Source organism: Ursus arctos, unplaced genomic scaffold (genome assembly GCF_023065955.2).
Source record: "Ursus arctos isolate Adak ecotype North America unplaced genomic scaffold, UrsArc2.0 scaffold_17, whole genome shotgun sequence".
NCBI classification, from domain to species: domain Eukaryota; kingdom Metazoa; phylum Chordata; class Mammalia; order Carnivora; family Ursidae; genus Ursus; species Ursus arctos.
In genome coordinates, this window is record NW_026622841.1 from 13,793,652 (window position 1) to 13,821,518 (window position 27,867).

Here is a 27,867-nt window from a genome sequence, read left to right on the forward strand (position 1 = left end):
TTAGTTTAATTATATCTCTCAACTGTTCTTCCATTGTCTTATTTAGTCCTGTATAGCTTGAATAATTTATGGATAATGTAATAATTCCTGGGGTGATAAAATAGCAAAATGTTTCTAAGTGTGAGAAAAATATAATTACTAAGATCCTTTAACGTATCTAACACTTGCAAAAGAGTCCAGTGGATCCATATGGTAATTGAATATCCTATATTATCCTGTTCTTTAAAAATTAAGTATATTTTATCTTTTATATCTTAAAGACCTCTAAGAAAAAGTCACGAAATACCTATTCTGACAAGTAGAACTCAACAAAGGAACTCAAACCTTGTGCTATGCCAAGGGATGACCAGCAGGTGGTGCTACATGGCTAGGAGAAGCTTAGTTTTGTCTATGTGAAAGTACCTTAAAAAGGAGGAAATACATTTTGTATTTGAAAACTGTGTACTATAGAGGACAAAGTAAGGTCAGAATAACTTTAAAGGAAAAAAATTACATGAAATGAGAAAAGAACAAGAAAGGTCTCTTAAGGAGTATTTCAGGAGAAAATGCAAATGGGAGGGAAATATTTTACCTTGCCAATAGAAGCGAAAATAGCTGTTCTCTTAAAAGTCACTACATAAACTCAGAGCAGTTAAACTTTAACAAAATATTTTAATATATTTTCTACCAAAATGGCATAAGCTACTTTGGTTCTTTTTAATATATTTGTTTCTTTTAGGTGATGTGGATTAAAGTTCCTGTCTTAGATCAAATTTAAATACTGATTTTAATGTGAATCTTTCTACCACTTCACCCATCTGACTTCCTAATTATTTATTAGGAATGCAATTTTCTCCTTCAAAATTGAAATTCTTCTTTTTAAAAAAGTAACTTTTATATATCACATACATTCATACATAGAAAATGTTTATTTACTCAGTTATGACTTAAAAGATGAAAATAAGATTCTATATCCATGGTCAGTGTAAAGGAATGCAGATTCTAGAAATAACTTATCCCTTCTTTGTCTTTATTTTTTTGAAATATTTTCCCTTTAATCTAAGTAGACGTTCTAAAAAAGAATGGGCTAACTTTATCACCAGCTATCTCTAAAATATCATATATAAGTGCAAGCAAAATATTTTTGTAATAAAAATCTGAGAAGATGTGAAAGATAAAATACTTCAAAGGGCAGCATTTTAAGGAGATTTTCTCCTCCAAATACTAGTCACTCTGAATAATTGATGATAAAATTCTTAATATATAATAATAACACTGTATGGTGTACTATCTTCTACAGTGTTCAAATAACTGAAAAAAGAGAATAGTAGCAATCACAGCAAAGAAATGTACAAAATTAACACTCATTCTCTTTTTCTTTTTGCTGAAGCATAACATGCTGGTAGTAGATTCTTTTAAAGCTTGATGTTTTCAATGTAAAAAAATAGTTAATAAAGAAAAAATTTTTTTATAATAATATTTTTTTATTATATTATATTAGGCACCATACAGTACATCCCTGGTTTTTTTTTTTTTTTTAAAGATTTTATTTATTTATTCGGCAGAGATAGAGACAGCCAGCGAGAGAGGGAACACAAGCAGGGGGAGTGGGAGAGGAAGAAGCAGGCTCCCAGCGGAGGAGCCTGGTGTGGGGCTTGATCCCACAACGCCAGGATCACGCCCTGAGCCGAAGGCAGACGCCCAACCACTGTGCCACCCAGGCGCCCCACATCCCTGGTTTTTGATGTAAAGTTCGATGATTCATTAGTTGCGTATAACACCCAGTGCACCATGCAATACGTGCCCTCCTTACTACCCATTATCAGCCTATCCCATTCCCCTATCCCCCCTCCCTTCTGAAGCCCTCGGTTTGTTTCTCAGAGTCCATAGTCTCTCATGCTTCATCCCCCCTTCTGATTACCCCACCTTTCTTTATCCCTTTCTTCTCCTACTGATCTTCCTAGTTCTTATGTTCCATAGATGAGAGAAACCATATGATAATTGTCTTTCTCTGCTTGACTTATTTCACTTAACATTATCTCCTCCAGTGCCGTCCATGTTGCAGCAAATGTTGAGAAATTGTTCTTTTTGATAGCTGAGTAATATTCCATTTTATATATGGACCACATCTTCTTAATCCAGTCATCTGTTGAAGGGCATCTCGGCTCCTTCCACAAGTTAGCTATTGTGGACAATGCTGCTATGAACATTGGGGTGCACATGGCCCTTCTCTTCACTACATCTGTATCTTTGGGGTAAATACCCAGTAGTGCAATTGCTGGATCATAGGGTAGCTCAATACAAATTACTATGTGGAAACATGCTGTCGCCATTATCATCAAATATCACTTCTGCCAAATTCTCTCTCTCCCTCTCCAGGATTCGAATGACATATATAAACGTTAAGGCTGTTCTCAATGGCTTGTATGTTGTTTGGGGTTTTTAAATAGTCTTTTGTGTACTTTTCATTCTTTCTGCTCTTCAGAGTTCAGGCAGGACATTTTCTACTGACCTATCTTCTAATACACCAACTCTCTCTCCTCCTTTGTCCAGTTTGCTGCTACCAAATCCTGAATCTCAGTTATTACATTTTTTTCAGTTGTAGAATTACGATTTCAATTCATTTTAAAAATTAATTCCAGTTCTTTGGTGCAGTTTTCTATCTTGCTTTTTATTATTGACTATATTAACCACAATTATTTTAAAGCGTACCTGATAACACCACCGATAACCACATCATCTGTGAGTGTGCTTCTACTGGCTTTTTTCATTCAGTCCTGTTGTTGAGTCTGGTTGCTTTTAGATGAATGCTTATCATTGTATATTAAAAGTTTTGGAAGGTCTGGATTATCTCATTCTCCAGAGAGGTTTCGCCATGTCTTCTGACAGGCACAGAGTGGTAGCTGACTCAAGGCTGTGTTGTATTTGTGGTCTTCCCTTACCTCTGCTTTGTGTCTGTTCTTAGAGTATAGCCTCCCAGGGATCTCAGTGGAAAGCGTGTTTTATCCAGAGCCCTTTCTTGGTGGCCCCTGAACACCAGATTTTGTCTCTTCTGTATCTTCAAACTGCCAAAACTTCTGTCCTCCTGTTCAGGGGCTTTCTTCAAAGGTTCTTGTCTTCTTGTCCTACACAGCTAAAGAATTTGCTGGGTGTCCAGCTCATTCCCCTTCTCACCAGGACCTGGCCTTTGTTTCTTTACCAGAATTCTCCATAGAATAGAAAAGAAGTTGTCACTTATGAAAGTTCCTTCTCTCATTCTTCAGACTTCATCTCAGAATCTGTATTAAATTAGTTTAAGTAATTCCAGATAGTTTTTCATTCATGTCTCTTTCTTTTAATCCAGAATGAAAATTGTAAATTATTCTCTTATTTGCCTCCTATTTTGGGTCCTCAAGTCCGAGTTGCATTGACAGCCACGAATATAGGATCTTATAGGATTGCCAAAGGCTCTGTTGGATTCTCTACCTCCTGGCATCAGCTATATGCCCAAGTTCTCAGCCTTTTGCCAAAAATAAAAATGGCAGGTGCTCTAATGGTTGCAGTTTGTAGAGTGCTGTACTACTTCTCTGGTTTGCTTCTCTCTAGGATCTTAACTCTTCAATTCTCAATGGTCTCGCAGCTCTCCAGCACCTTCAATGTGATTTTTAATTTTACTCTATCAGGCTTTCTAGTTGTTCCTGGTGGGAGCATTGATATGTCCAAGCTTTTCCAGCATAGCCAGAAACTGTGGTTAAACTTTAATGTTTTAATCATGTTATTTAAAAAAAAAAACCTCGTGGGGCGCCTGGGTAGTGCAGTCGTTAAGCGTCTGCCTTCGGCTCAGGGCGTGATCCCAGCGTTCCGGGATCGAGTCCCACATCGGGCTCCTCCACTGGGAGCCTGCTTCTTCCTCTCCCACTCCCCTGCTGTGTTCCCTCTCTCGCTGGCTGTCTCTCTGTCACATAAATAAATAAAATCTTCAAAAAAAAATAAATTAAAAAAAACCTCGTTAGTAAAATATGAACAAAAAAATAATGCATATACACAATAAAAATTATACAACCAATAATAAAATGTTAGTTCTAGCCTTACAGTCTTTTTCCCTGGAGGTAAAGTTGTAGTTTCTCGTACATCTTTCATATATATCCCTCTTCAAACATTGCTAAAAAGAATGGAGACTATAACAAAAATCTTTGTACCCACAACAAGTTTAAGAAATGTTAACATCTCATGGGGCGCCTGGGTGGCACAGCGGTTAAGCGTCTGCCTTCGGCTCAGGGCGTGATCCCGGCGTTATGGGATCGAGCCCCACATCAGGCTCTTCCGCTATGAGCCTGCTTCTTCCTCTCCCACTCCCCCTGCTTGTGTTCCCTCTCTCGCTGGCTGTCTCTATCTCTGTCAAATAAATAAATAAAATCTTAAAAAAAAAAAAAAAGAAATGTTAACATTTTACCATATTTCTTGAGATCTCTTTTTCTTAAAAAATAAAATGGTATAGTGTGATTGAATCCCTATTTTTAAAATCTACCAAATTTTTTATAAATCTCTTTTTTCTATTCACCATGATTTTCAGGATTTATCTATGTTGACACGTGATCATCTTTTTTTTTTTTTCAAGATTTTATTTATTTGTCAGAGAGAGCACAAGCAGCGGGACCAGAACGCAGAGGGAGAAGCAAGCAGAGAGCCCAGTGCGGGACTTGATCCCAGGACCCTGGGATCATGACCCGAGCCGAAGGCAGATGCTTAACTGACTGAGCCACCCAGGCATCCCCATGTAGATCTTCTTTATTCATTTCAATTTATATATGGTATTCCTTTGATTACTCTCCTGCCAACCCCTGTTGTTTTGTTATTTGTTTTGTATAAAAGTTAACATATTGTACCTTATATTTTGGATTTTACATTTCTCATAAAATTTCTTTATGATTAAAATAGGTGACACTAAGATTGATTTTGTACCCCTTCTCAATTTATAGAAAGCTAAAAAAAATTTTACTGGGGAACAAGTTTGTAAGAGTCTTTAATGTCCTAATGCTACAGTGAGATTTGTATGGAATATTTTAATTAACTCCAGACATGTTCCAAACCTTTAGTATGTCCCAAGATTTATAAATAGTACTTTTAGGAAAAATGTAAATTAGCCTGACACTGGTTTCTTTACCTAAGTATTCCATATATAACATAATATTTCATATGTAATATAATAAAATGTAATTAACATAATATAATATAAATATTTCTCTTTAAAAATATTTCTTCTTTCATTCTTGAGTTCCTTAAGAATATGTATGAAATTAGCCTAAGTAATTTTGTTCCAGACAAGCTTTCTTTTCATCTTTTAATTAGTTTAACAAATAATTAGGTGCTTTAAGAATGACAATGTATAGTCTCTTACTTTTTTCCCTACACTTTTGATAGCATTTTAATCAATTAAGATTTATGATTTATTTTATATGCCTGGTACTTTGCTAAGTATTATTTTGACTTTTAATAGAAATAATTAATGGCCTACATGGAGATTAAAATTTAATTGAAGAGAAATGAATTGATATAGGACCACACTAAAGTGCCTGTGGTGTGAGGTAGGATTTGGAGAGGACCATAAAGGAAGATGAAGATTTGATCTGGGAAACAGATAAGGGAGGATCTTTATGAACAAGAACTCCTATGTGAATACAAGACAGGTGAAGAATGAAGTGTATAACCGTTTTATAGCTGATGGTATACATTTGAAATAATGGGAAATTAAGAAGGATAGAAAGAGATGGTCATCGATAGTCCAGGAAGTTTAAAATTGATAAAGTAGACAATAAGATGCCCATATCAATTTAAAGTAAGTTAAAAGATGGAACCCGTATTTTAGGAAGCTGGATCAAGGGAGGGTGGAAGATCAACTAGAAGAGTTTTATGGAAATTTAGAAAATTTGACTTAGATATAACTTTCAAATAATTCTGGTGCCCTCTGTCTAGTAATTCCAGTTCTAAGACTTATAGGAAAATACTCCAAAATCTGTGGTATCTGAAGGACAAAGAACTGGATCGTGGCAACATTTTAAAGTAATATTTTTCTTTCATGCTTTCTCACTTCCTGTTATCTTTTTCCTCCAAATCCCCTTGAGTCCAGAGTTGGAGACTTTTCCTGCAGTCTGAAATAGTGATTGGATTCCTCTGAGTTGAAAGATCTGGGGGTCCTTGGAATAGCACAGATTCTCAAACAGGGGCACTTATAGGTCTCCAGAGATGAGCTTCTGGGGTTCATGAATTTTCTGAAGTTGTAGGTGAGATTATGTGCATTTTCTGGACAGAGTATCAGGTTCAGAAAGAAGTCTGTGACCTCATCCAAATTAATAACATTGCTTAAAAGATTTACTTCCTACAAGTCTCCATCTTATTATCTCTTCAGAGATTGCTGGAACAAAGTAGAAAGAAGAAAGTGATTCTATTATGTTGAACCATGTGAAATTGTCAATATTTAATTTAGGAGTTTGTTGGGTTTTTTTTAAAGATTTTATTTATTTATTTGACAGAGATAGACACAGCCAGAGAGAGAGGGAACACAAGCAAGGGGAGTGAGAGAGGAAGAAGCAGGCTCCCAGCAGAGCAGGGAGCCAATGCAGGGCTCGATCCCAGGACCCTGGGATCATGACCTGAGCCGAAGGCAGATGCTTAATGACTGAGCCACCCAGGTGCCCCAATTTAGTAGTTTTTGACATAGAAAAATATCAATTTCACATGATCTAACCCTAATAAAGCCTGAAATAACTTTTTTTGTACTTTTTTAAGTTTGAAGGTATTCACTTTATAAGTTTTAGTTAAGCAGTGTACATTCAATTTTGTGTTTGAGTATATTTGCTTATTTCAGTCAGGTAATTGAGTTCTGGTTATATTTCCTCAATTTTTACATTCCATAAACTTAATGCCTTTAGATTTATTTCCAGTTGATGCAATTTTGGGAGTATTTCCCTTATGTATTTAAGGCTTCTACTGTGGTAAAATAAGGACAGGGAAACGACAGAGAAATGCAAGGTTAGGGAACCAGAAAAGGTATTGGTGTAGTAACAGAATGGCAGAGAGGTTCAAATTATTCACTCTCTTTGATTGTTGGTTTTGATTGCTTGGAGTTTTTTGATCATGACAGTTCTCAGGCCCTGTCTAGCTCAGGGGAACAAAGAGCCATAATGGATTTGCCTTGTCTGTTGTGTGCAGATGAGCACAAGACTACTGAGCAGTGAAACTCACGCCACTAATTTGCTGTTCCATTGATTACATTGATTTAGTCAGAATTTCTTTGTTAACTAGAGTATTCCATTTCTTCAAAATGATAGCTCATATGACTCTTATAAGTGTAGTTTGGAGTTGAAACTCTGAATCAAGAAAACCAAATTTAACTAAAGCTGTTTTTTGGGAGAGTTCAGGTAACAAGCAATAATACAGTTAGCTTTAGGTTTCTTTCTTTCCTTGTTCTGTTTTGTTTCGTTTCATTTCTTTATTTTCTCAACTTGCACCATCCTTTTATTTTTCAATTAAGAAGAAAAAGAAAAAAAAATCATTGAAATGAGGAAACATTTTAAACATAACCTTTTCTTTTTTAGGTTGCTTTCTGAATCTAAACAGCTAAACATTTTAAGAAAAGCAAGATCTTATATAAAACAGAGAAAGTATGATGAAGCAGTAAGTATGCAGGCCTTATGTATATAAACAGCTAGTCGTCATTTTGGGTGTGGGGAGGGTCAAGATACATTATGGAGAGCAAAAGCCAGGGAGCTTTCCTGAACCCTTAAGCAAGGATTGAATTTTCTAAGTAGCTGCTTTAGCCATGGACATGCTTCTGTTATTTCAGATATCATCACAGGTAAACTCTTTAGGTTAGCATGGAAATGAACAGTTGCCTTTTTATATAATGAGAAAGTATATTCTAATTTTCTGTAACCCTACCTAAGTGTACAATATTTTAGAACATGGCATATTTGTACATTTGACACTATCTATACACTATCAAAGTCTAATGAAGCTTCAGGTCTTCTCAACAACTACCCCACTATGTTTTCCACTAATTTTCTTTTTGTTAAATGGTCATAATTTTAAAAAAAGAGAATTCTATTTTCAGTTTCTCAAATTGTCTAAGTAAAATACCATGCATTTCTAATGCTTATTTTTGTTACGGTTTTAAAACAGTGAGCTATTGTTTTTCTGTTTTAATGATGCTTTATAACTGACGTGGGTAATCTGGTTTGAGAAAATAAAAAATGATACAAATGTGGATATCTCTGCTATTTGGGACCAATATTAGACTTCAGTTCTTTCTTTTGTATGTCATCTGTAGATATTTCCACAGAATGAATCATTTTAAATCACTACACATATCATAGTTTGCATTTAAAACACCCTTCCTTATCAAGATTCAAAATTCATTCTATTCAGGAATTTTTCTTGTACTTTGCAAGAAGATCCTTGAATAATTAAAATCTTTTCTTGATCCATCATTTACAGTTATGCACTCCAATTTTAACAATTGTCCTGCCTGTGGGCACCTGGGTGGCTCAGTCGTTAAGTGTCTGCCTTTGGCTCAGGTCATGATCCTAGCGTTCTGGGATCCAGCCCCACATCAGGCTCCCTGCTCAGCAGGAAGCCTGCTTCTCCCTCTCCCACTCCCTCTGCTTGTGTTCCCTCTCTCACTGCCTCTCTTTCTGTCAAATAAATAAATAAATAAAATCTTGAAAACAAACAAACAAAAAACAATTGTCCTGCCTTTAAATCTTGGGTTTTCTGATTCTTCCATGTGGCAAGTTATGTTTTCCTTCCTCCATAGGTCTCCCTTTGCAAGGAGCTGATTCATCTTGCATTGAAAGGCTTGTCCTATTATCACACTTACGACAGATTCTTCTTGGGCATCAATGTTGTTCTTGGTTTTGTGGGATGGACATCATACGCTGCTTTGTTGATCATCAAGTCTCATTCCAACCTTACAAGAGGTGTCAGCAAAGAAGTTAAGGTATGTTCAAAAAAATACAATGAAGATTCAGATAATGGTGTAAAATCACTAGGACTGGGGAAAGAAATTGAATCAAATCAGCTGTAATGAGTTCATACAATGTGCATACAAAGTTGTACTAAGCTAATTCTTACCTTTCATTTGCTTTTGTTGTATTGGGTCTTTTTTTTTTTTTTTCTCAGTTATCTTTATTTCTCTGGTTGGGGAAAGGTATATTAATAATAATGGCCCTGTAACTTAAGAGCTATAAAGATAGCTATATAATTTAAATTCTCCTTTGGCATTAACTGTTGATTTTCTATTCCTTTTAATAATTATTTAGCATGTTATAAACATCCCATATCTTTCTAGTACAGGTGGTCAGAAAACTACTTCAAAGCAATATATTTAACTCTATCTGATATTAAAAGTTTAGGAGCTAGAAAGTGATAAAATCACTTACTCAAAATGTCCCTTTTTAAATAATGTATGTGCTTTTCTGGAACTATTCTTACCTTCTTTCAATTTTCTGAAATTCTTAATGCAGATTCTCAGAACTTTCTATTTATCCTCATTTTAAGAATCAGTCCCTAGTTTACTGCATTTTCGATGCAAAAAGACCCCAAAAACCTTTACTAGTACTTCATATAACTGAGTAAATCTAAAAGTACATATATGGTTTTACTACATTAAAACACTTTATTCTTTTAAAATATATTGCTAATTATCATTTATTAGGGAGAATATGCCATTTCCATTTTCGTTACTTCATTCTAATGATTATTACCATGTCCAAATCCTCTACAAAGTAATATATCTGGATGATATATTGTTATACTAACAGTCTGCAAATATTTCCTGTAGTAACTTTTTCCAATTTTATATTTTATTTTTCTGTAATGAGGGAAGGAAGAACAGTAGTGTTTATTCCAATTTTTTATAGTGCTTTAGTGCATCTTAAATAATTTCCCTCTAGTAATTTTCATAATTTGAATGTATGTAAAATTGATGAGAACAGGAATAACTTTTGACATGGTAGCAAAAGAAACAGAACCAACCATGTTTTAGCAATGGCATTTTGCTGGGTACTTGAAATTTATTTTGTCATTTTAAACTCCTAACAATGCTGAAAGTAGGCATTATAATTTCATTTTAGAAAAGAGGAAGCCAGAACTGTTTAAGTATTTTGCAAAAGGCCACTGAGCTAGGATGTGGAGGAATTGAGATTTGAATCCAGAACAGTCTTGGGCCAGACACTGCTTTTTCATGTTTACCTTGATATTTGGGTGGTTGAGAAAAGATATGAAGTCTTTAGATTGATGAATCAACACAATTTCGTGGCTGATAGTTCTCCTTTATTCATTTATCTGATAATGCAGTGAATGTTTGAGTGTACAGTGTAATGCTAGCTGCTGCCTAGGCTGGCCAAAGAAATACAAAATCCAGATTCTGCCCTCAAGGAGCCTGGAATTAAAGTAGGTAAGAGGTGTACACATATAATCACTTGATCAGATGTAGGTTGCTATACTACATGACATTGCAAAAGACAGCTCTAACACTTAACAACTTTAATATATGTTGTTTGACTGTGATACAAAGACTATCATATTTTAAATAGAGGGGAGCTCACTTCAGCGAGGGTGTTGATAACAGCAAAAAGTAAGTCTTGATGGAAATTTAACAACTATAGGAAGAGGATGAGAATGGAAGCAAATCGAATGATATAAACAGAGGCAGATTTGGGAAAATGTATTATTATGCTGGGATAATAAGTAACACTTACTGAGCCGTACTATCCCAGGACTATCCTGGGTACTTTGCATGTGTTATTCAATTAAGCTTAACACTACTGTAAATTTGGTGGTTGTGATTCTTGTAAATACAGGTGGGGGAATTTAGGCTCGGAGAGATACATGTTTTCTTTAAGGACATACTGGTATGAAATAACAATATTTACTGATACTTAAATTCAGGCTCTTTCTATACCATACTGCTTTCAAAATAAATAGTTCAATTTGGGCAGAATGTGGAAGGTTTGTTCAAGGGACTAATAAAAGATTATACCAACAGTATAGATTAGGCTGAAATAATCAAAGGCCTCAAATGGTGGACTATAGATTTTAAACCATTAGTGAGGAGTTGGTGCATTCATTAGGGTTAAACCAGAGTGAAAGAACCAGCGGGATATATATATTAGGATATTTAGTGTAAGGAATTGGCTTATGTAATTGTGGGGGCTAGTTAGGCAAGTCCTAAATCTGTGGGTCAGGCCCTCAGATGGGGCAGACTGGAGCTGCAGGCAGGAGCTGAAGCCACACTGGGTTGCACTTTCTTCTATAGGGAAGCCACCGTTGTGCTCTTAAAGCTTTTCAACTGATTGAAGAGGCCCACCCCAATTACTTAGGATAATCTCCCTTACGTAAAGTCAGCTGATTATGGACTTTAATCACATCTACAGGATACATTCACAGCAACACCTAAATCAGTGTTTGAAGAACTGGGGATGGTCGCCTTGCCAAGTTGACACACAAAACTGACTGTTGCAGTTAAGGTTATCAAAAATATTTTGAACCCTTTGGTTCTGTTTGCAAAAACATTCTGATTCGTCTTCGGGTGAGTGTTTATAACCTAGTGAAGTGATGCAGTCTGAACAGCTCTGAAGAAAGAATAAAATGCCGGTGGTCCATAGCCTTAACTAAAGGGAGGTTTGGAGAGCAGTTAGGAGGTCAGATGAAGCCCAGCTGTGCATGTATTAGAACGTGATGCTTGCAGTCGGGGTGTAGGGAAGCTTCACAGGGACGTTGTTGCCAAAGTGAAGTCTTTTTTTTTTTTTTTAAAGATTTTATTTATTTATCAGAGAGAGAGAGCACAAGCGGGGCGGGGGGAAGGGAGAGGGAGAAGCAGGCTCCCCGTTGAGCAGGGAGCCTGATGTGGGGCTCAATCCCAGGACACTGAGATCATGACCTGAACCGAAGGCAGACACTTAACCAACTGAGCCCCCAGGTGCCCCCAAAGTGAAGTCTTAAAGGGTGACTAGGATAGCCAAGTAGAAAACAGGGAGGCCATGCACAGCGAGAGCAGCATGAGGAGGGAGGTAGCATGGCTTCTTGCAAGAGCTGCAGGTCACTGATGCGGCTAGAATGTAGAGGGCCTGCAGAGGAAGGAGCGATGGGCTTGCAAGAAATATTATCCTCATTGCCAGCTGAGGAAACAGAGCTTTAGACAAGCTAAATGGGTTAGTCAAATTAACGAGCAACTAGAAGGACAGCATTGGAATTAAATTTAGGTCTGACTCCAAAATTTGTGTCCCTTCTACATGACAGTGTCACCCAGATTATACAGGTCGTTTTTAATTTATCACCATTACAGACAGTGAATATCTTCTTTTCTTTAAATGTAATTTGCTACAGCTCCTCTTGTATTCTGCATGTAACTTCTACGTACTCTTCTCCTCTGCTTTTTTGCCAGTTCAAATGTTACTTGCTTTAGAACTAAATATCCTTATTTTGCCACATGCTTTGCTTTATTTTCTTATTACCTAATAAAAATCCCAAAATATTCATCCCTTAAACCAAGTTTCATGATTCCATCTTGACCTGTATGGTTTGAACTCCTTGAAGGCCATCACCTAGTACGGAGCACAGCATAGAGTGTGCAACTTAATAAATGTTTGTTGGATGAAGGAGTGATCATAATGCACCAGGATGGCTCATTATCATGTGTTTTTTTGAGGGGCCAGGGGGCAGTGGGGAGTCAACTTATGATAAAGTGAAAAATGCCCCCCACTCTTATTATTTAAAAGCCTTTCAATCTCTACTTCAGCTGAACTGAATTCTTTATGACTTCATTTCCTACAAGTGGATGTCATTGGTAAGGTCTATTTTAGGTATCAAAGGATTAGATTATTGTACCATATTATATTGACTCCAGAAAATCCCTGGAATTTCTTTTAGATACTCTTTTCAACTTCTTTTCTTATTATTTTACTATTCTCAAAATGATGTGAAACAGTCTCACCTCTTAAAATGAATACATGCCTCGGCCATCTTCAGCTTATAGACTCCAGCTCTCCCCATCTATTTGAGATTTGCAGCTTGTTATGGGACCTCCCTTGCTGTCTCACACATTTCCATTCCCAGTGCTATTCACTTAGAGGTTTCTGTAGTGCCTGCTGGGACTAATGCAAAGAAGTGGGGGAGGAGAAATGACAGTAATAATAGCAGCTGTTGTTTAGTAGGCATTAATGACATTCCAGGCTTTTTGTTAAGCTCTGCATAATCTAATTTAAACATTACCAACCTTGATAAGTAGATATGGAATTATTATTCCCATTTTATAAATGGGATGAAATTAAGTCTCACTGCAGTTTTGTACTTTGCTCATGGTTGTATATCGTTGCACATAGAGCAAGTGACTGAGCCAGATTTTGAGTTCTGATCTGTGTAATTCTAAACTCTTAATCACATTGCTGTATTTCACCTTCCTTTTTACAACTATGTCCTAGTTTATCCTTGTTTCTTACTTCCTTTCTGGTGACATATTATGCCTATAAGGAAGAGTTATAAAGAGGAAAAAAATCTCTTGTCTCCCTCCCCTGCAATTCCTCTACTCCAGTGAGTAATTCTTAATTCTCACCTTATTTAGCTTTGGCTAGCAAAGTGAGATGAAAACATAGACAAAACAAGGAACAGACAAAAGAGAATGCCATATTATCCCTCCATTCCTGGTTTTTTCCTCTGGTGCTGTTCTTAGCATCACAGCTTTCCAAAGGTGTGTTCTTTTTCCAATTACTGAAAATGTCTGTCCCTGAAGCTTGCTTCATCACTCCTGGCCCAGAGCACCCATGGGCCTGCAGAGCGCATGGAGGCCATCACTCGTGGCTTACATTGAGGAACTCCTTTCTTCTTTGGCAGGTGGTTGGGAAGAGAAGATAGGACTGAATGAACACACTGTGGTTGGGCAATGGAGAGAGGAGCGTGGGCAGCATGTCAAGTTGGAGTTTGAATAGATAGAAGCATTGTTCCAAAGGAAGATTAAGTCCCACAGTTTATTGTGCATTAAATGGGCTTTTGTGAGCTGGTCAGGGAGCTCAATCAACATTTATAAGATTGTTACTAAGGAGAAATATGTTCAGAGTTCCAAACAAGTTACTTGCAAACAAACTTGAGGAACATTGTCACTTTTAAATTGAGAATTGCCTAGTTGCAACAATGCCAGGATATCCAACTTTTTACTCTGTAATGATATTTCTCCAATGACAGGACTTTTTTTAAATGCAGTTCTTCAATTAATCAGGTAGTTGTGTGGAACCATTGAAAGAAAATAGTAATATGTCTCTTCACTTAATAAAATCTCTTTTAAAAACCTGTCAATTAGCATCAATTTAGAAGTATTTCAATGTTCTGTTTGATTTTCAGAAACCAAGCCACCTTCTGCCATGTAGTTTTATAGCTATTGGTGTTTTAGTAGCATTTTTCCTGCTGATTCAAGACTGTCCCTGGACTTACTACGTATATTGTTTGTTGCCAATGCCAATATGGTATGCTGTGCTAAGAGAGTAAGTAACACACCTTGCTGTCTTATTTTACACTTCATTGACAGTTTAATTTGTATTTAAAGTGCGTTAGATTTCTATAGCATAAATCATCAAAGGTATTTATAATATACCCTACAATCTCAGCCCTCTCACTTCATTTATAGCAGCACAAATGTTGCATATAAACATCCTTTTTGTTTTGCCTTTCCCTTTTGACTTCATTTTTATTGCCCTGGGGTAGTATTGACCTGTTCCCTTCTTTGTGTATGCTTTATAAATAAGAAAAATCTGGACTACAAATAGAATAATATTGATGTTACTATGCCAGGAGTAACTTATATTTTGAATTTGTCTCATCATCTGAGATTCCAATGTATCTTCGTGTTTCACAAGGAAATGTACATGTTGTCTTTCCACACTTTTTTGCCCTTCTTTCATAGCTATCATGTAAGCCTAGATAAATGGAACTTTGTAATTAAATCCAGGCTAGTAATGTGTACATACAGAGAGTGGTGGATATTATTCACATGTGCCGTGGTTTCTTCCATTAAGTGCCTCCTCACAAGCTGGAAGTAAAATGGATTCTTACCATTGTTGAAAACATCAGGGGCGCCTGGGTGGCTCAGTCGGTTAAGCATCTGTCTTCAGCTCAGGTCACAATCCCAGAGTCCTGGGATCAAGCCCTGCATCAGGCTCCCTGTGCAGCGGGAAGCCTGCTTCTCCCTCTCCTACTCCCACTGCTTGTGTTCCCTCTCTCGCTGTCTCTCTCTCTGTCAAATAAATAGAAAAAATCTTAAAAAAAAAAAAAAGGAAAGAAAAAAGAAAACATCAGAGGTAGAGCTCTCAGGCGAGTTTTAAGCACTTTAAAATCACTCAAATATTGGAGTGGTTCACGTTCATCAGCAGCAAGGCTCATGTTGCACAGCTTGTTGACCTCTAGATTTGCACCAGTAATCTAGAATTTAAATTTAGTCTTTGGTATCCAAGTATCCTCTGAGCAAACCAGACCCCAAAAGCAGACCAAGGAATAAGAGTCCAGACTTAAGGGTATTTTCAGGGTTGGCCAGCATGTTTGTCATGACACAATGTGTATTTTTATTCTAATTTTTGTTAACTCCAGCTTTGACTGCAACTTCTATCCTTTAAAAGATTACAAATTTAAAAATATTAACATATTAAAATGTCAAAAATAAAAATTAATATTAAAATGTTTAAAATATTAACATTTAAAAGTATAAGACAAAAAGACACTAACAAAAGGACATAGTGTTGCTTCTCCATTTGAAGGGGATGGGATTGCTGGATATATGTACTTAAATCAGATTTTTTTTCTCATGTCATTTACTCTGGTGTAAAAGTTTTTAGGGGCGCCTGGGTGGCGTAGTCGTTAGGCATCTGCCTTCGGCTCAGGGTGTGATCCTGGCGTTCTGGAATCGAGCCCCACATCAGGCTTCTCTGCTAGGAGCCTGCTTCTTCCTCTCCCACTCCCCCTGCTTGTGTTCCCTCTCTCACTGGCTCTCTCTCTGTCAAATAAATAAATAAAATCTTAAAAAAAAAAATTTTAGAATGAAAGTTTTATCCTTGCAGAAAATTCTATTCTACTACAGAACCTCTCCTGAATCATTAAATATCCCAATTATGAAGATGACGTATGTATTTAAACTTTAAAAGGAAATGTGATTTTGAATGTACTTTGTGTTCTATCTTTATCTTTTTGATAGATTATATAGAAAATAAAACATAAAAATTCACTTTTTTTATAAAATCTTCTAAATGATGTACAAAATTATCTCGTTTTCCTATGTTTGTTCACTGTTGAGAATAAAAGAAGCATTCTCCTTTGGACTGGTGTTATCTTTACTTTCCTACATGGTACCTTAGTAGTTTTAATAACATTATGTGGCCATTGTTTTCAGTCAAGAAAAGATCATAAACCAAATGATACTGACCTTTTATAATTACCTACTTAATCACTACAAATGCTGAAAAGACTTTTTCCAGTGATGAAATGTAAAAAGTACTCAAGTATGTAATACATTTTTAATGGTTATAGATTTACATTTAATTACAATGAGTGTACAATTAGCGACATCTTAAATTGGGTTTGGAGGAGGTTATCTAGTTCAGTGAAAAAGTGCAATTAAGATTTTCTCTACCTAGATTAGGAAAACCTATGCTTATTTTATTAAGACAGTTGAGATTTCAATATAACCTTGGTGAATTTAAAATTTTTTCCCGTTTTTATCCATTTGTGTTCATTGCATCTTATTTCTGATCATGTATCTGTAATTGTATGTACTCATGTTTAACCTAAGATCAAATATTTATTTATCATTAATGTTTATTTTTAAAACAAATTTTTGTGATCATTATCAAATTCAGAAATTACACTTTTTCCTAAAATACTTCTAGCTTTCAAAAAAATGATTTAGGTAAGTGAAGCCATTGAAAGAAATCTGTTAGAGATTATATTAGTTTTTGAGTAACCTATGAATTGAAAAGTCCCTGATTTCTGGGTTTGCGCAGTTTTTATTTTTTACCATATATTACCTAAATTTTTTGTTCAATATACAGTATAAATAACCTTTTTATAAATAATCTTGTCAAACAGGTTTCAAGTCATTCAAGACTTTGTCATATCACTGTTGACCTTTCCTCCAAGTCAGTTGGTTGGATACCTGTTCGTCTTTACCCTGGGAATTGAAGTATTAGTGAGTAATTTACCGCATTCCAGCATTTTCGGATCTCTTTCATACATATGTAACTCCTTTTAAATGACCTCATTTTTCATTTCTTCTTTGGATTGCATTGCTAGGTTCTCAGTTTTTTCTACCGCTACATGCTCACAGCTGGACTTATTGCATTTGCGTGTTGGCCATTTATCACTCAGCTATGGACTCGAGCAAAGGTACAAGTACTTGTTTTGACATTGGACAGATTAGTAACTACTTTGTTTTGATGTGTGCTTAACTCAGAGAATTGTTCATTTTTAAAGAAAAGGGTAGAATGTATTCTTACATAAAGAGCCTGGTCCTTTTGACAGGAGGACTGAGGTTACCTTTAAGTGATTCCCATAGACTTTGATATCAAAATGAATTTGGTCATGCTGTGATTGAAATACTCTGAGGCAGAACTGGTATGTCCTTCTCTAAATCACTTCCTAGATTCCATTAGCCTCAAATATCTGAAGGATGGTATTGTCTAGAGCAGTGCAGTGGCTTAGGAAGCAGTGCTCTGAACTCAAGTCAGAAGAGTCATCTTTCTCCTAGCCCTGAGAATTGGCTCATGTTTGCACTTTGATACTTTTTAATGAATGAACCAGGAGGATAGAAATATCTTCTTTCCACCCTATGAGAACTTATAAGATTCTCCAGTTAATGGGGTTATTGATAATTTTTTGTCTTAATCTAATTGCAAAAGTATTTTTACCTCCTTCCCTCCTGAGTTCAGTCACTTGCAGGCCAGCTTTCTTATAGATGTCATCAGCATATGGTATAACATAAGTTGATTGAAGCCCTTGCTATGAAATATGACCCTGGTTTAAATCCTGGCTGTTTCATTTACTGGTCGTAGAACTGGTACCACTGGTACTTTAACATCTCTGAGCTCCATTTCCTTATCTGAAATACTGTGAGTGGTATAACCTACCTCATGAAGTTATTGTGAGAATTTAATCAGATAATGCTCATACTATACCTAATACAGTACCTATTACATGACAGATCCACCACCAAGAGGAACTATATTACAATTTAAATAGCTCTAAGGCTTTGCATGTAGTCTTCACAGCTGCACAGTCTGTGAAACACTAAAGACAATTTTCTTTACCATACTTGTCTAAAGGTAACTTTTTTATTTATTTTAGAGCATCTCACTGAGTTGGATTTTCTTCTCTTTGCTCCTGGCAGTGTTCCCACTGATGCCTGTTGTAGGACGAAAGCCAGATATCTTTCTAGTGTATGAACAATATTTAACTTATTTTCTTTTCGATGTAATTGTTTTTCTCAGTCAGCACTGTGAAATATGAACCTAATCTTGGTCATGAGTTTCAAAACGAACTAGTGAATAAACTTAAAATACTAATATCAAACAATTAGTCATAAATATTGGCTCAGGCTCTGGGGAGCATTAAAGCTCCTTGGCGATGCTTCTGGGCCTTCAAAAAAATGAAATTGGGCCAAACAGTGATAACTTAAAATGCCAAATTAAAAAAAAAGTCTAGAAGCTTTTGTGTATTGAGGAATCAGTAAAGGTTTCATATGAAAAAATGTTGTTTGCCAAAAATGAAAATATCTAAAGGCTATTGATGTAATCTTTGTCTTTGTGCATGTCCACACTTTAAATGTCTTAGAATAATGAAATTCTCTTCTATTCTAATCAGCATGTAATGATCTCTAGGGGAGAAAACTCTGTACCTTGACAACTTTACGCTATCTGATCACTTAAACTGTTAGAAAATTCTATATACCTTACCTAATTCTCCATGCTGCTGTCACATTTATTTCTTCTCAATATATCCCGAATAAATCTGTAAAATAATTGATTACCTTTTTATTTTGACTTTACTTCTAAATTATTATCAAGAAGTTCACTGGCTGGCTGTGTGTGTGTGCATGTGCGTGTGTATGTGTGTGTTTGGCAAGCTAAATGATCTGTATTTCGTGTAACATTTCCTCTCATTTTCTAATCATGCAATCATCTTTGTTACTTTGTTTTGAACTCTGTATAAGCAGCTTTTTTAGCATTTTAACCTATTCTTTAATTGACAAGGGTATATCTTTTTTAACTGAAGGAATATTAACTAAATGATATTTTTTAAAGTATGTGTTGATTTTCAGTGAACACATTATCTCATTTCTGTGAAGTACTAGTATGGAATAAGTCAGGAATTATTCCAGAAAGTCAGTTTATTAGCAGAGCCTAAAATAATTGTATTGAATTTTAAGACCATTCTTCTAAGCCATAATTTATTAGTGTTACTAAGTAAAAACATTTTGTATCTGTCATAAACTATAATAGTAGGTAGGAAAATGAATTCAAATATTTTCGTTTATTTCTTGCCTCATATTTCTGTGTGAACTCTCCTATTGTCTTTACAAAGCCCCTTTCTCCACTTTTGGTCAGTCTCTGCCTTTCTCTCCTGCTCAAGCAGTGTTAACATAGTTGAGTAGAATTTATATACTAAAAGGAGAAGAGATTATATAAATAATCTCCATAGAAATTTGCCACTTGCATATTTTACTAAAGATGAATTCAAGAAGCAAGCTTGTTAAAACATGAGAAATCTAATTTGTATTTTTAAAAATTATGTTTTTTCCCCCTCTATGCTTAATTTAAATTCCTCAGTGATTTAAGTTTGTGCTGGTGTTCTAGTTAGCTATATTTGCAACTTCTTTATTTTGACTCCTGGTTCATGGAGTCCGCTGAGCAAGGAGCCCAATGCAGGACTTGATCCCAGGACCCTGGGATCATGACCTGAGCTGAAGGGAGACGCTAAACTATCTGAGCCACCCAGGTGTCCCCCTACTGCATCTTCATCCTGTGATTTTTATTCCTGTTATACCAGTGTATCTATTTTGCTCCTTCATCTTGATAAAACCAAATGACTGATAGAGTCTACATTAAAGTATCTATTTTATATATGTGTTCTATCTATTTTATATATGTGTTCTAACTATTTTTATATATGTGTTCAATAAATATCTTAAGAAAATTTGAAATTGTGATTTGTGTTTTAAACCAGAATGGGTGCTGGCTTGCTGCTTCTCCTGCTATCCCTGAGTGTTGTAACATCTCTCATAAAAAGAAAAGATCATTTTATAAACGAAGAGCTGCTGTTACATCTATTTCAGGTCAGTTACAGGTTTTCAACACCATGTTATACTAATGATACACCAAATGGGTCTTACGGTTGTATTTAATGATATTGTTCTTAAAATGCCATCACATTTACATTGCTCAATGCCTGCCAGCTGAGAAGAAAGTTCTCTGTTTAAGATATTACACGGAAATATATTCTCTAAAAGGTATGAAATAGCCAAAAGGTCAGCTGGAGGCAGCCCAAAGATGCCAAGAGAGCAGAGGTTAAGGAGATATAAGAAGCATCCATATTGACCAAAAAGCTGAGCTATAAATGGCCCCCTTTGTACTGAGATTCTGTGTTGTTCTCGTAGGGAGAAGCGTAATCTTTGAAGTGAAAGCAGCCTCTGGGTATGTTTATGTGAAGAATAGCCAGTTTAAGACTTCAGATGACGTGCCAGGGAAAGTAGACTTCACCTTGATTGCTGGCTTTGATGTGGCAAAAAGAATTTTGAACTTGAGGTTTCAAAATCGAGTCAATTCCCAGTTATACTGTATACTAGATATGCAATTTTCAGTAATATAGCTTCCGTCTGTTTTTCATCTGTAGAGATAATATCTAATAGAGTTGTGAAAATTAGAGAATATATAATGTCATATTCTGTAAAGTGACAGCTGTTTTGTATATAAGCATGGAAACTACTTGTTTTTTTAACAAAAAATTAAAAAACACATCCAGAACACTGACAAAAGAAAACTTATAGGAGTCTTCTCAAAAAATTTCCTCCGAACAAAGCTGGGGTAATAAAAGTAATGCTAAGAACACTCTAAAATAAAAATAGAACAACACTTAAAAGATGTTAGTTTATTCTTGGAGAATAATAGAGAACATATAAAAAGAGAAGAAATATTTTGTCAAATGTCCTGTCAAGACATAGGAATGTATATTTCATTTTAAATGGTACACTGACTGGCTTTACACTAAAGCCCATAGGTAGCTTTGACAGAATTCACCTATAATCATGACTACTTTGGCAGAAGTGAATGTTCCTGGATCCCACTCTGTAGGAGCAAATATCATGTTAAAATTTTTGGTCTTTGTTGGAAATACCCCTGAGTTGGTAAATCTGTTATGAAATTTCTTTTTATAATAACTTTATTAATTTGGATTAATTGCTCTATTATATAGCATATTTTTGGTAATTCCAAGATAAATATCTTTTGACATATTAACATCTCTGACATGAGAATGTGTCTTGCAATTGAAAGGATCCTAGGATTGTGTCATAGCTTTAGCAACAGCATTTTTTTTTTCTAAATTCACAGAAAATATAAGAGAATTAAAGGTATCTCAAGGATTGATGATGAGGTTGCTAATCTGATCTCTAGGAGATTTTACTTTATTTACAGCCATAGCTATGTCATTTCTTAAAAATGGCAAATAATCCACTAGTTCAGGGGTTAGCAAATAATTTTCTAAAGAGCCGGATTATAAATATTTTAGGCTGTGGGTCATATGGAGTCTGTTGTAAATTCTCAGCTCTACTACTATAGTGCAGAGGGAGCTGTAGACTACGCTCAAATGAATGAATGTAGAATACACATAAGTGAGTGTGTTTCAACAAAACAGTATTTCTAGGAACAGGCCACCAGCCTACACACCGTAGTTTACCAGTTCTCCACAAGTTTATATATATTCCCTGGAGAAAAATGTGCTCCTTGTGTTCCCAGTACCAGGTGAACGTTCAGGCCACAAATATGTGTTGAATCAATGGATATGACTGGGTGAGGGCCACAGGTAGAAGACAGTCAACCACGTTGCACCGTCTGCATTTCCATGAGTTAAGAAATCTTCGACATTAATAATGAATATTTCTAAATAGATATAGTGTGATCACGTATACCAGACTACTCTTGAAAATGTAAAATGCCTTATTTCGTGCTTGTAGAGGAGGGCCTCTGCTTACTGCCAGAGTTCAATCTTGTAGCCTTGGCTATGAGACGGTGAGCTGGTCTAATTTCAATAGCTTTGGGGCTAGATTCCAGTTGTTCGAGCACTTTTCTAAGGATTCTTTTTATATATAAGTTGGTCTCTCACCACCTTCTCTTCTACTGATGTGTTTTGTATTTACTTTCAGATGCTGAGCATCGTGCTTTCCATGTGCGTTGTGTATACGACCCATGACAGTTTGCGCAAGAAACAAGGGCTGCCTCTTTTTAACCAGATCATTAGCTGGATAACATTAGGTAAGAGGGCAATCAAACTAAATAAGTTAATGTTATTATATCAAGTCATGTCTTAAAATTATCCATTTATATCTATATTATTGTTATTGAAAGAAATAGTTTTGTTGAATAAAAATAATATGGTTTAACCAGCTGTGATTTCTATCTCATGCTGGAATTTGACAAAGAAAATTAGAACTTCTGTGACCATTCATGTGTTAATAAGAATTACTTGATAGAATATTACTGGCTGTATATATATGTATATATAAGGCTGTATATTTATTCACATCTAATAAAACTCTAAGGAATTCCCGAAGAGAAGAAATTCTTATGCTGAAATTTCATGTCAATTCATAAATTCTCCATTCTTAACACAGTGACTGGGAAACAGTTCATTTTATCTGTATTTCCCTTGCTGAAAATAACATTGATTAGTCACCTCCCTACACATTACACATTTTATAAAGCCAGTTAAATGTTTCAAAACACATTCTTCTCTAGTACCTTTTCTTAAGGATCCTGAAATGTGCATGTGAAGGAAACAGAAGTAATTTAAGGACCTAGGGTTTTCCTTCCAACTAGAAGACAAGACAGAGGCAAGCTTGAAGTCTAGGTTTTTCCTTTAAAAAAAAAAAAAAAAAAGACACTTCGTGATACCTAAGAATAATGTGACAACTAATTTAAACCCTTTGGGTTTTTTTAATGATTTTTGTTGTTCATCATTAAAAAAGAAAAAGATCTTTGGATGGAACTTTACCTTAAAAATGATGGAGGCTGTTCTGTAGGCCTTCCATTAAACTATCTTGATTTAATAAAATTACTATTTATATTCATTTAGAATGAACAATATTGATGACTGCTCCTTCATTTAAAAAACAGTACGTTCAGTTTGTACTGTGCTCTGGCACTGCTCTGTTCTCTTCCCTGAGAATAATTAAGATAAACCAAATCCCTGCCCTTTTGGAGCTTATAAACTGCAAGGAAGGGGTGGGTAATATTCTAGTGAGGTGACTATTCGTAATGAGCTCTCTCTTTCCCCAGAAAAAACAAAAACTATGAATGGGAACTGTAGTATTAAAGGGAAATCTTACTGTCATAGTGCATAACTTCACAAATGCACAGTCATACAATACACACTGGCAGATAAACAGTATATGGCAAATAGGAGGTCCAACGTCCATAGTAGCAATGCAGCTGTTGCTCATTCCTTTCCAGTGCAGCCTGGCTCACCTCCTTAGTTTTCTTACCTACCTAGGGGTAAACTACAGTGAAGAAAAGAAGCAAAGAAAACACAATTTGTGTGCATTTCATTGTATCTCATTTTTAAATATCTAAAACTTCTAAAAAGGTTTAAAAAAAAAGAGAGAACATTTACCAGAATTACAGAAAGCCATCCTCCACTTCATGTGCTTGTCCCTCATCTGTGTTTATGAATATATGTATGGGTAACATTTTTTAGATACCATAGTCAGTATTTTTATTTTTTCTGCCATCCTTATATTAATTTTTCAGTTGACCTAGCAATGTTCATGGCATTTTTTCTTTCTTTGTCTTTTATGACATTGACATTTTTGAAGAACATAACCAACTGCAACCCCCACCCTGCAACGGATGGTTACTCAATTTGGATTTGTCTGATGTTTCCTTGTAATTAAATTGAGCTTATGTATTATGGCCAGAATACTGCATAAGTGATGCTGTGCCCTTCCTAGGGTCACGTTTGGAGGCATATGATCTCTATCTGTCCCTCATTGTTGATGTTAATTTCCATCACCCTATCAAGGTGTTGCCCAGTGTTTTCACTGTAAATTTACTTTTTCCCCCTCCCTTGCAACTAATAAGCTGTCAGTGGGGACATACTCTAGGACCAGCAAATATCCTCATCAAAATTTCTCCCTAGATGTAGCATCCATTCATAAATCTTTCCTGATCCAGTCATTGTCATGATGGCTACAAATGACTCCTACTGCATTTACCAGAGTCTCCTTTAAGAATCTTCCATTCTTTCCTATTCATTCATTCATTCATTCATTCACTCACTTATCTGTTTATTATTATTATGGACTCACGAGCACCTATTTTTTTCAAAGATTTATAACTCATTACTGTTGATACTGTGGTTTTCAAATTGTCCCAAACTTGGCTAGAGAGAGCACCTTTGAGCTAGCTTGTAAATGGACACCCACCCTCCCTTAATTTTTTTGAGCACTTTCTTATTTTCTGGCATTAAGAAAATGTTTACCTTATAAGGTTTACCTTATATTCACACTGTCCCAGCTCTGGAATTGGTTATTTCTCTGAGGAGCCATAGTTCCTTTAATTGGGTGAATGGTATTAGACACCAAGATCTTAGGGCCATATGTACACATCAGTACTGGGCTGTCTTTGCTTCTTTGCTCTTCAATGGACAGAGCTAGGAAATATATGCTTTTATATACATGTAACTTCTCTTACATACAGATCCATATACACACATTAATGCACACATATATGCACATAAACATGCATATACCCATACCTATACATATTACAGAAATCATAAGTTCACACTGATATCTATATTTCTATCTGTTCTTTCTTGCCTTCCGCCATTCCATATTTATATGCTCCTCCCATGATGATAACTAACCCTGGCTCCCAACACCACCAACACGTGTACTCATTTGTTCAGTCCTATGGTACATCTAAAGCAATTTCAGGAGTGTTTCACCCATACCGTCACAATAAAAAAAACTTACTATTGTTCGAGATTTGTTTGTAATTCTCACTCTGCCCCCACACTTCACCTTGCCCAAGACCGAGGGTTTATGGTTAAATATTAATGTTCATATTTATTTGGATTTGCCTGCCTGTCTGCTTCCCTCCCTTCCTCCATTTTGTTCACTGTGATTATGATATTCATTTGAACTACAGCTAGGTTTGTTTGTTTCAGTTTGCTGTTTTGGTTTTTTTTTTTTTCCTTTCCTATTCTTTTTTATTTAATTTTTCATGTATGTAGAACATGCTTCCAAACGTAGAAACTATACAAAAAGGTGGAAGTGTTGCCTGTGGTACTTTCACCCCATTCTCCTGTACCCCTAATCCTTCATGGGCTATAACCTTCATTGCTTTCTGGTTATCCTTTATGTGTTTCTCTTTGCAGTGATAAATAGACATAAGTGGGTTTTCTTATTTTTCCTCCTCTCTTACACAAAAGGGATAGCGTTTTATATATCCTCTTTTGTACTTTGCTTCTTTCACTTAATACCTCTTGGTAATCACTTCATATCAATTCATAGAGCTCTTCTTTATTCTTTTTTACAGCTATTTAGTTTTCCATTGTGTGTGTATTCCATTGTTTATTTAACCGGTCTCCTATGCTTTCATGTTTAGGTAGGTAATCTTTTTTTTTAATTACAAATAATCCTGCAACAAATAACTTTGAGCAGTATGCATAGTTCATACTTTTAGAGGTGTATTTTCAGGATAAATTCCTAGAAGTTGTATTACTGGTGCAAAGGGTAAATGCACACGTAGTACTTTTAGATACTGCTAAATTCCCCTCCAGAGCTGTACCATTTTTCATTTTTTTCCAACAAGGTAGGAAGAGTGCCTATTTCCCCATAGCCTCACCAAAGTCTTTTGAATTTATGCCAGTCAGCAAATTTATGCCAATTTTGTATGTGAGAAATGGTATCTCTGTGTTTTTAATTTGCACTTTTTTTATTTTGAGTGAGGTCAAACATCATTTCACATGCTTAAGGGCCATTTTTATATCTCTGTTGGGAATTATCTATTCATCTCTTTTTCCTGGTTTTCTATAGAATTTTTGGTCCATTGCTTTCATTTTTAAAAAAGCTCTTTATAAATTAGGGATATTAGTCCTTTACCTATGATATATGTAACAAAAAATTTTCCCAGTTTGTCACTTGTCTTTTGACTATGCTTATGATATCCTTTGCCCTGCAAATGATTTTTGTTTTTGTGTGATCAGTCTTTTTTTAATGCATCTGGCTTTTTAGTCATAGTTAGAAAGCCTTTCCTTGATACCTAGGTTATAGAGGAATTCACTCATATTTCCTTCTAGTACTTGCATACTTATACATTTACATTTCAATCCTTGATATATTTAGAGTTAATTATTCTAAATATATGGTTTAAGGAAAGGATTTAATTTTTTTCCAAACGGCTATCCAGTATCATTAATAAAGACTATTTGCCCCAGTGATTTAAGGTAACACTTCTGTCATACACTAGAAACACTGGTCTATTTCTAGACTTTCTATATTGTTCCAATTATATGTCTATTCATGTGCCAATAATATACTGTTTTAGTTACAGAGAGTTCATAGTATATTTCAATAAAGTAAGAACTTCAGGATCTACTTGCTCAAACTTCAAAAAAAGGCCGCTGGAAATTTTATTGAGATCATATTAAATATGTAAATTAACTTAGGGAAACCTTATATTTTAATCATGAGTAATGTTGAGACATTCTAACCAAGAACAAGGGATGTCTTTCCACTTGCTCCAGTCTACTTTCGTGCCTCTAAGAGTAGTTTTTATAGTTTTCTTCATATAGGCTTTAAATATTTCTTGTTAGGAATTAAGTATTTTATCTGCTTTGTTGCTATTGTAAATGGGCTTTTCTCACTCATTTTATCTACTATTATTGAGTATAAGTTGCTATTGATTTTACATGTTGATTTTATATTCTATTTTTTTACTGAATTCTTTCATTTCTTGAGTTAGGTTTATCATTGAGTCTCTAGGATTTTCCAAGTATACTATCATGCCATTTACAAATATAGATATATATTTTCCCCCTTTTCTGTTCCTATTCCTCTGATTGTTTCCTTTAGTTCATTTGCATTGGCTAGTATCTCCAGAACAATGTTAAGTAAGTGGAGATAGTGAATTTCCTTGATTTTTTCTTTTTTCCCCTTGACCTTAGTGGGAATGCCTCTGGAGTCTTCCCATTAATGTAGATACTGGCTTTAGGATTGAGGTACATATATTTGTCATGGTAAAGAAAGTATATACATTCTTGTTTTATTTAGAGTTCTTATTAGGAATGCATGGATGTTGAATTTTGTCAAAGGCTTTTTCATCATCTATAGAAATAATGTGTTTTTTCTTAGACCTATTAATATGGCCTATTAATATTACCAGTAGAGTTTCAAGTATTGAACCATCCTTGCATTCCGTATACAAACCCCTAAAACACATTTTATTATAATGTGTTATTTTCTTAACATGGTGTTGGAGTCCATTTGATAGTATTTTTTCATCAGTATTCATAAATGATATTGGCCTTTAATTTTTTTTTTTGTTCTATATTTATCAGGTTTAGGTTTCAATATTATACTTCTTCATAAAAAAATAAGTTTCT

At 35.3% G+C, this 27,867-nt stretch overlaps 1 protein-coding gene across 7 annotated transcripts in view; it reads left to right on the forward strand.

Moving 5' to 3' along the window:
* Positions 1-27,867, forward strand: part of PIGN (phosphatidylinositol glycan anchor biosynthesis class N) — a 106,905-nt gene that overhangs the window by 42,803 nt on the left and 36,235 nt on the right. For all 7 annotated transcript variants that reach the window (XM_026496422.4, XM_048218572.2, XM_057313358.1 and 4 more), the window contains 8 exons: positions 7,554-7,632; positions 8,771-8,953; positions 14,350-14,489; positions 17,080-17,179; positions 17,284-17,376; positions 18,334-18,425; positions 20,212-20,320; positions 22,406-22,514. In XM_026496422.4, the coding sequence (XP_026352207.3) occupies positions 7,554-7,632; positions 8,771-8,953; positions 14,350-14,489; positions 17,080-17,179; positions 17,284-17,376; positions 18,334-18,425; positions 20,212-20,320; positions 22,406-22,514 (905 nt within the window). The remainder of the gene's footprint in view (positions 1-7,553; positions 7,633-8,770; positions 8,954-14,349; positions 14,490-17,079; positions 17,180-17,283; positions 17,377-18,333; positions 18,426-20,211; positions 20,321-22,405; positions 22,515-27,867) is intronic.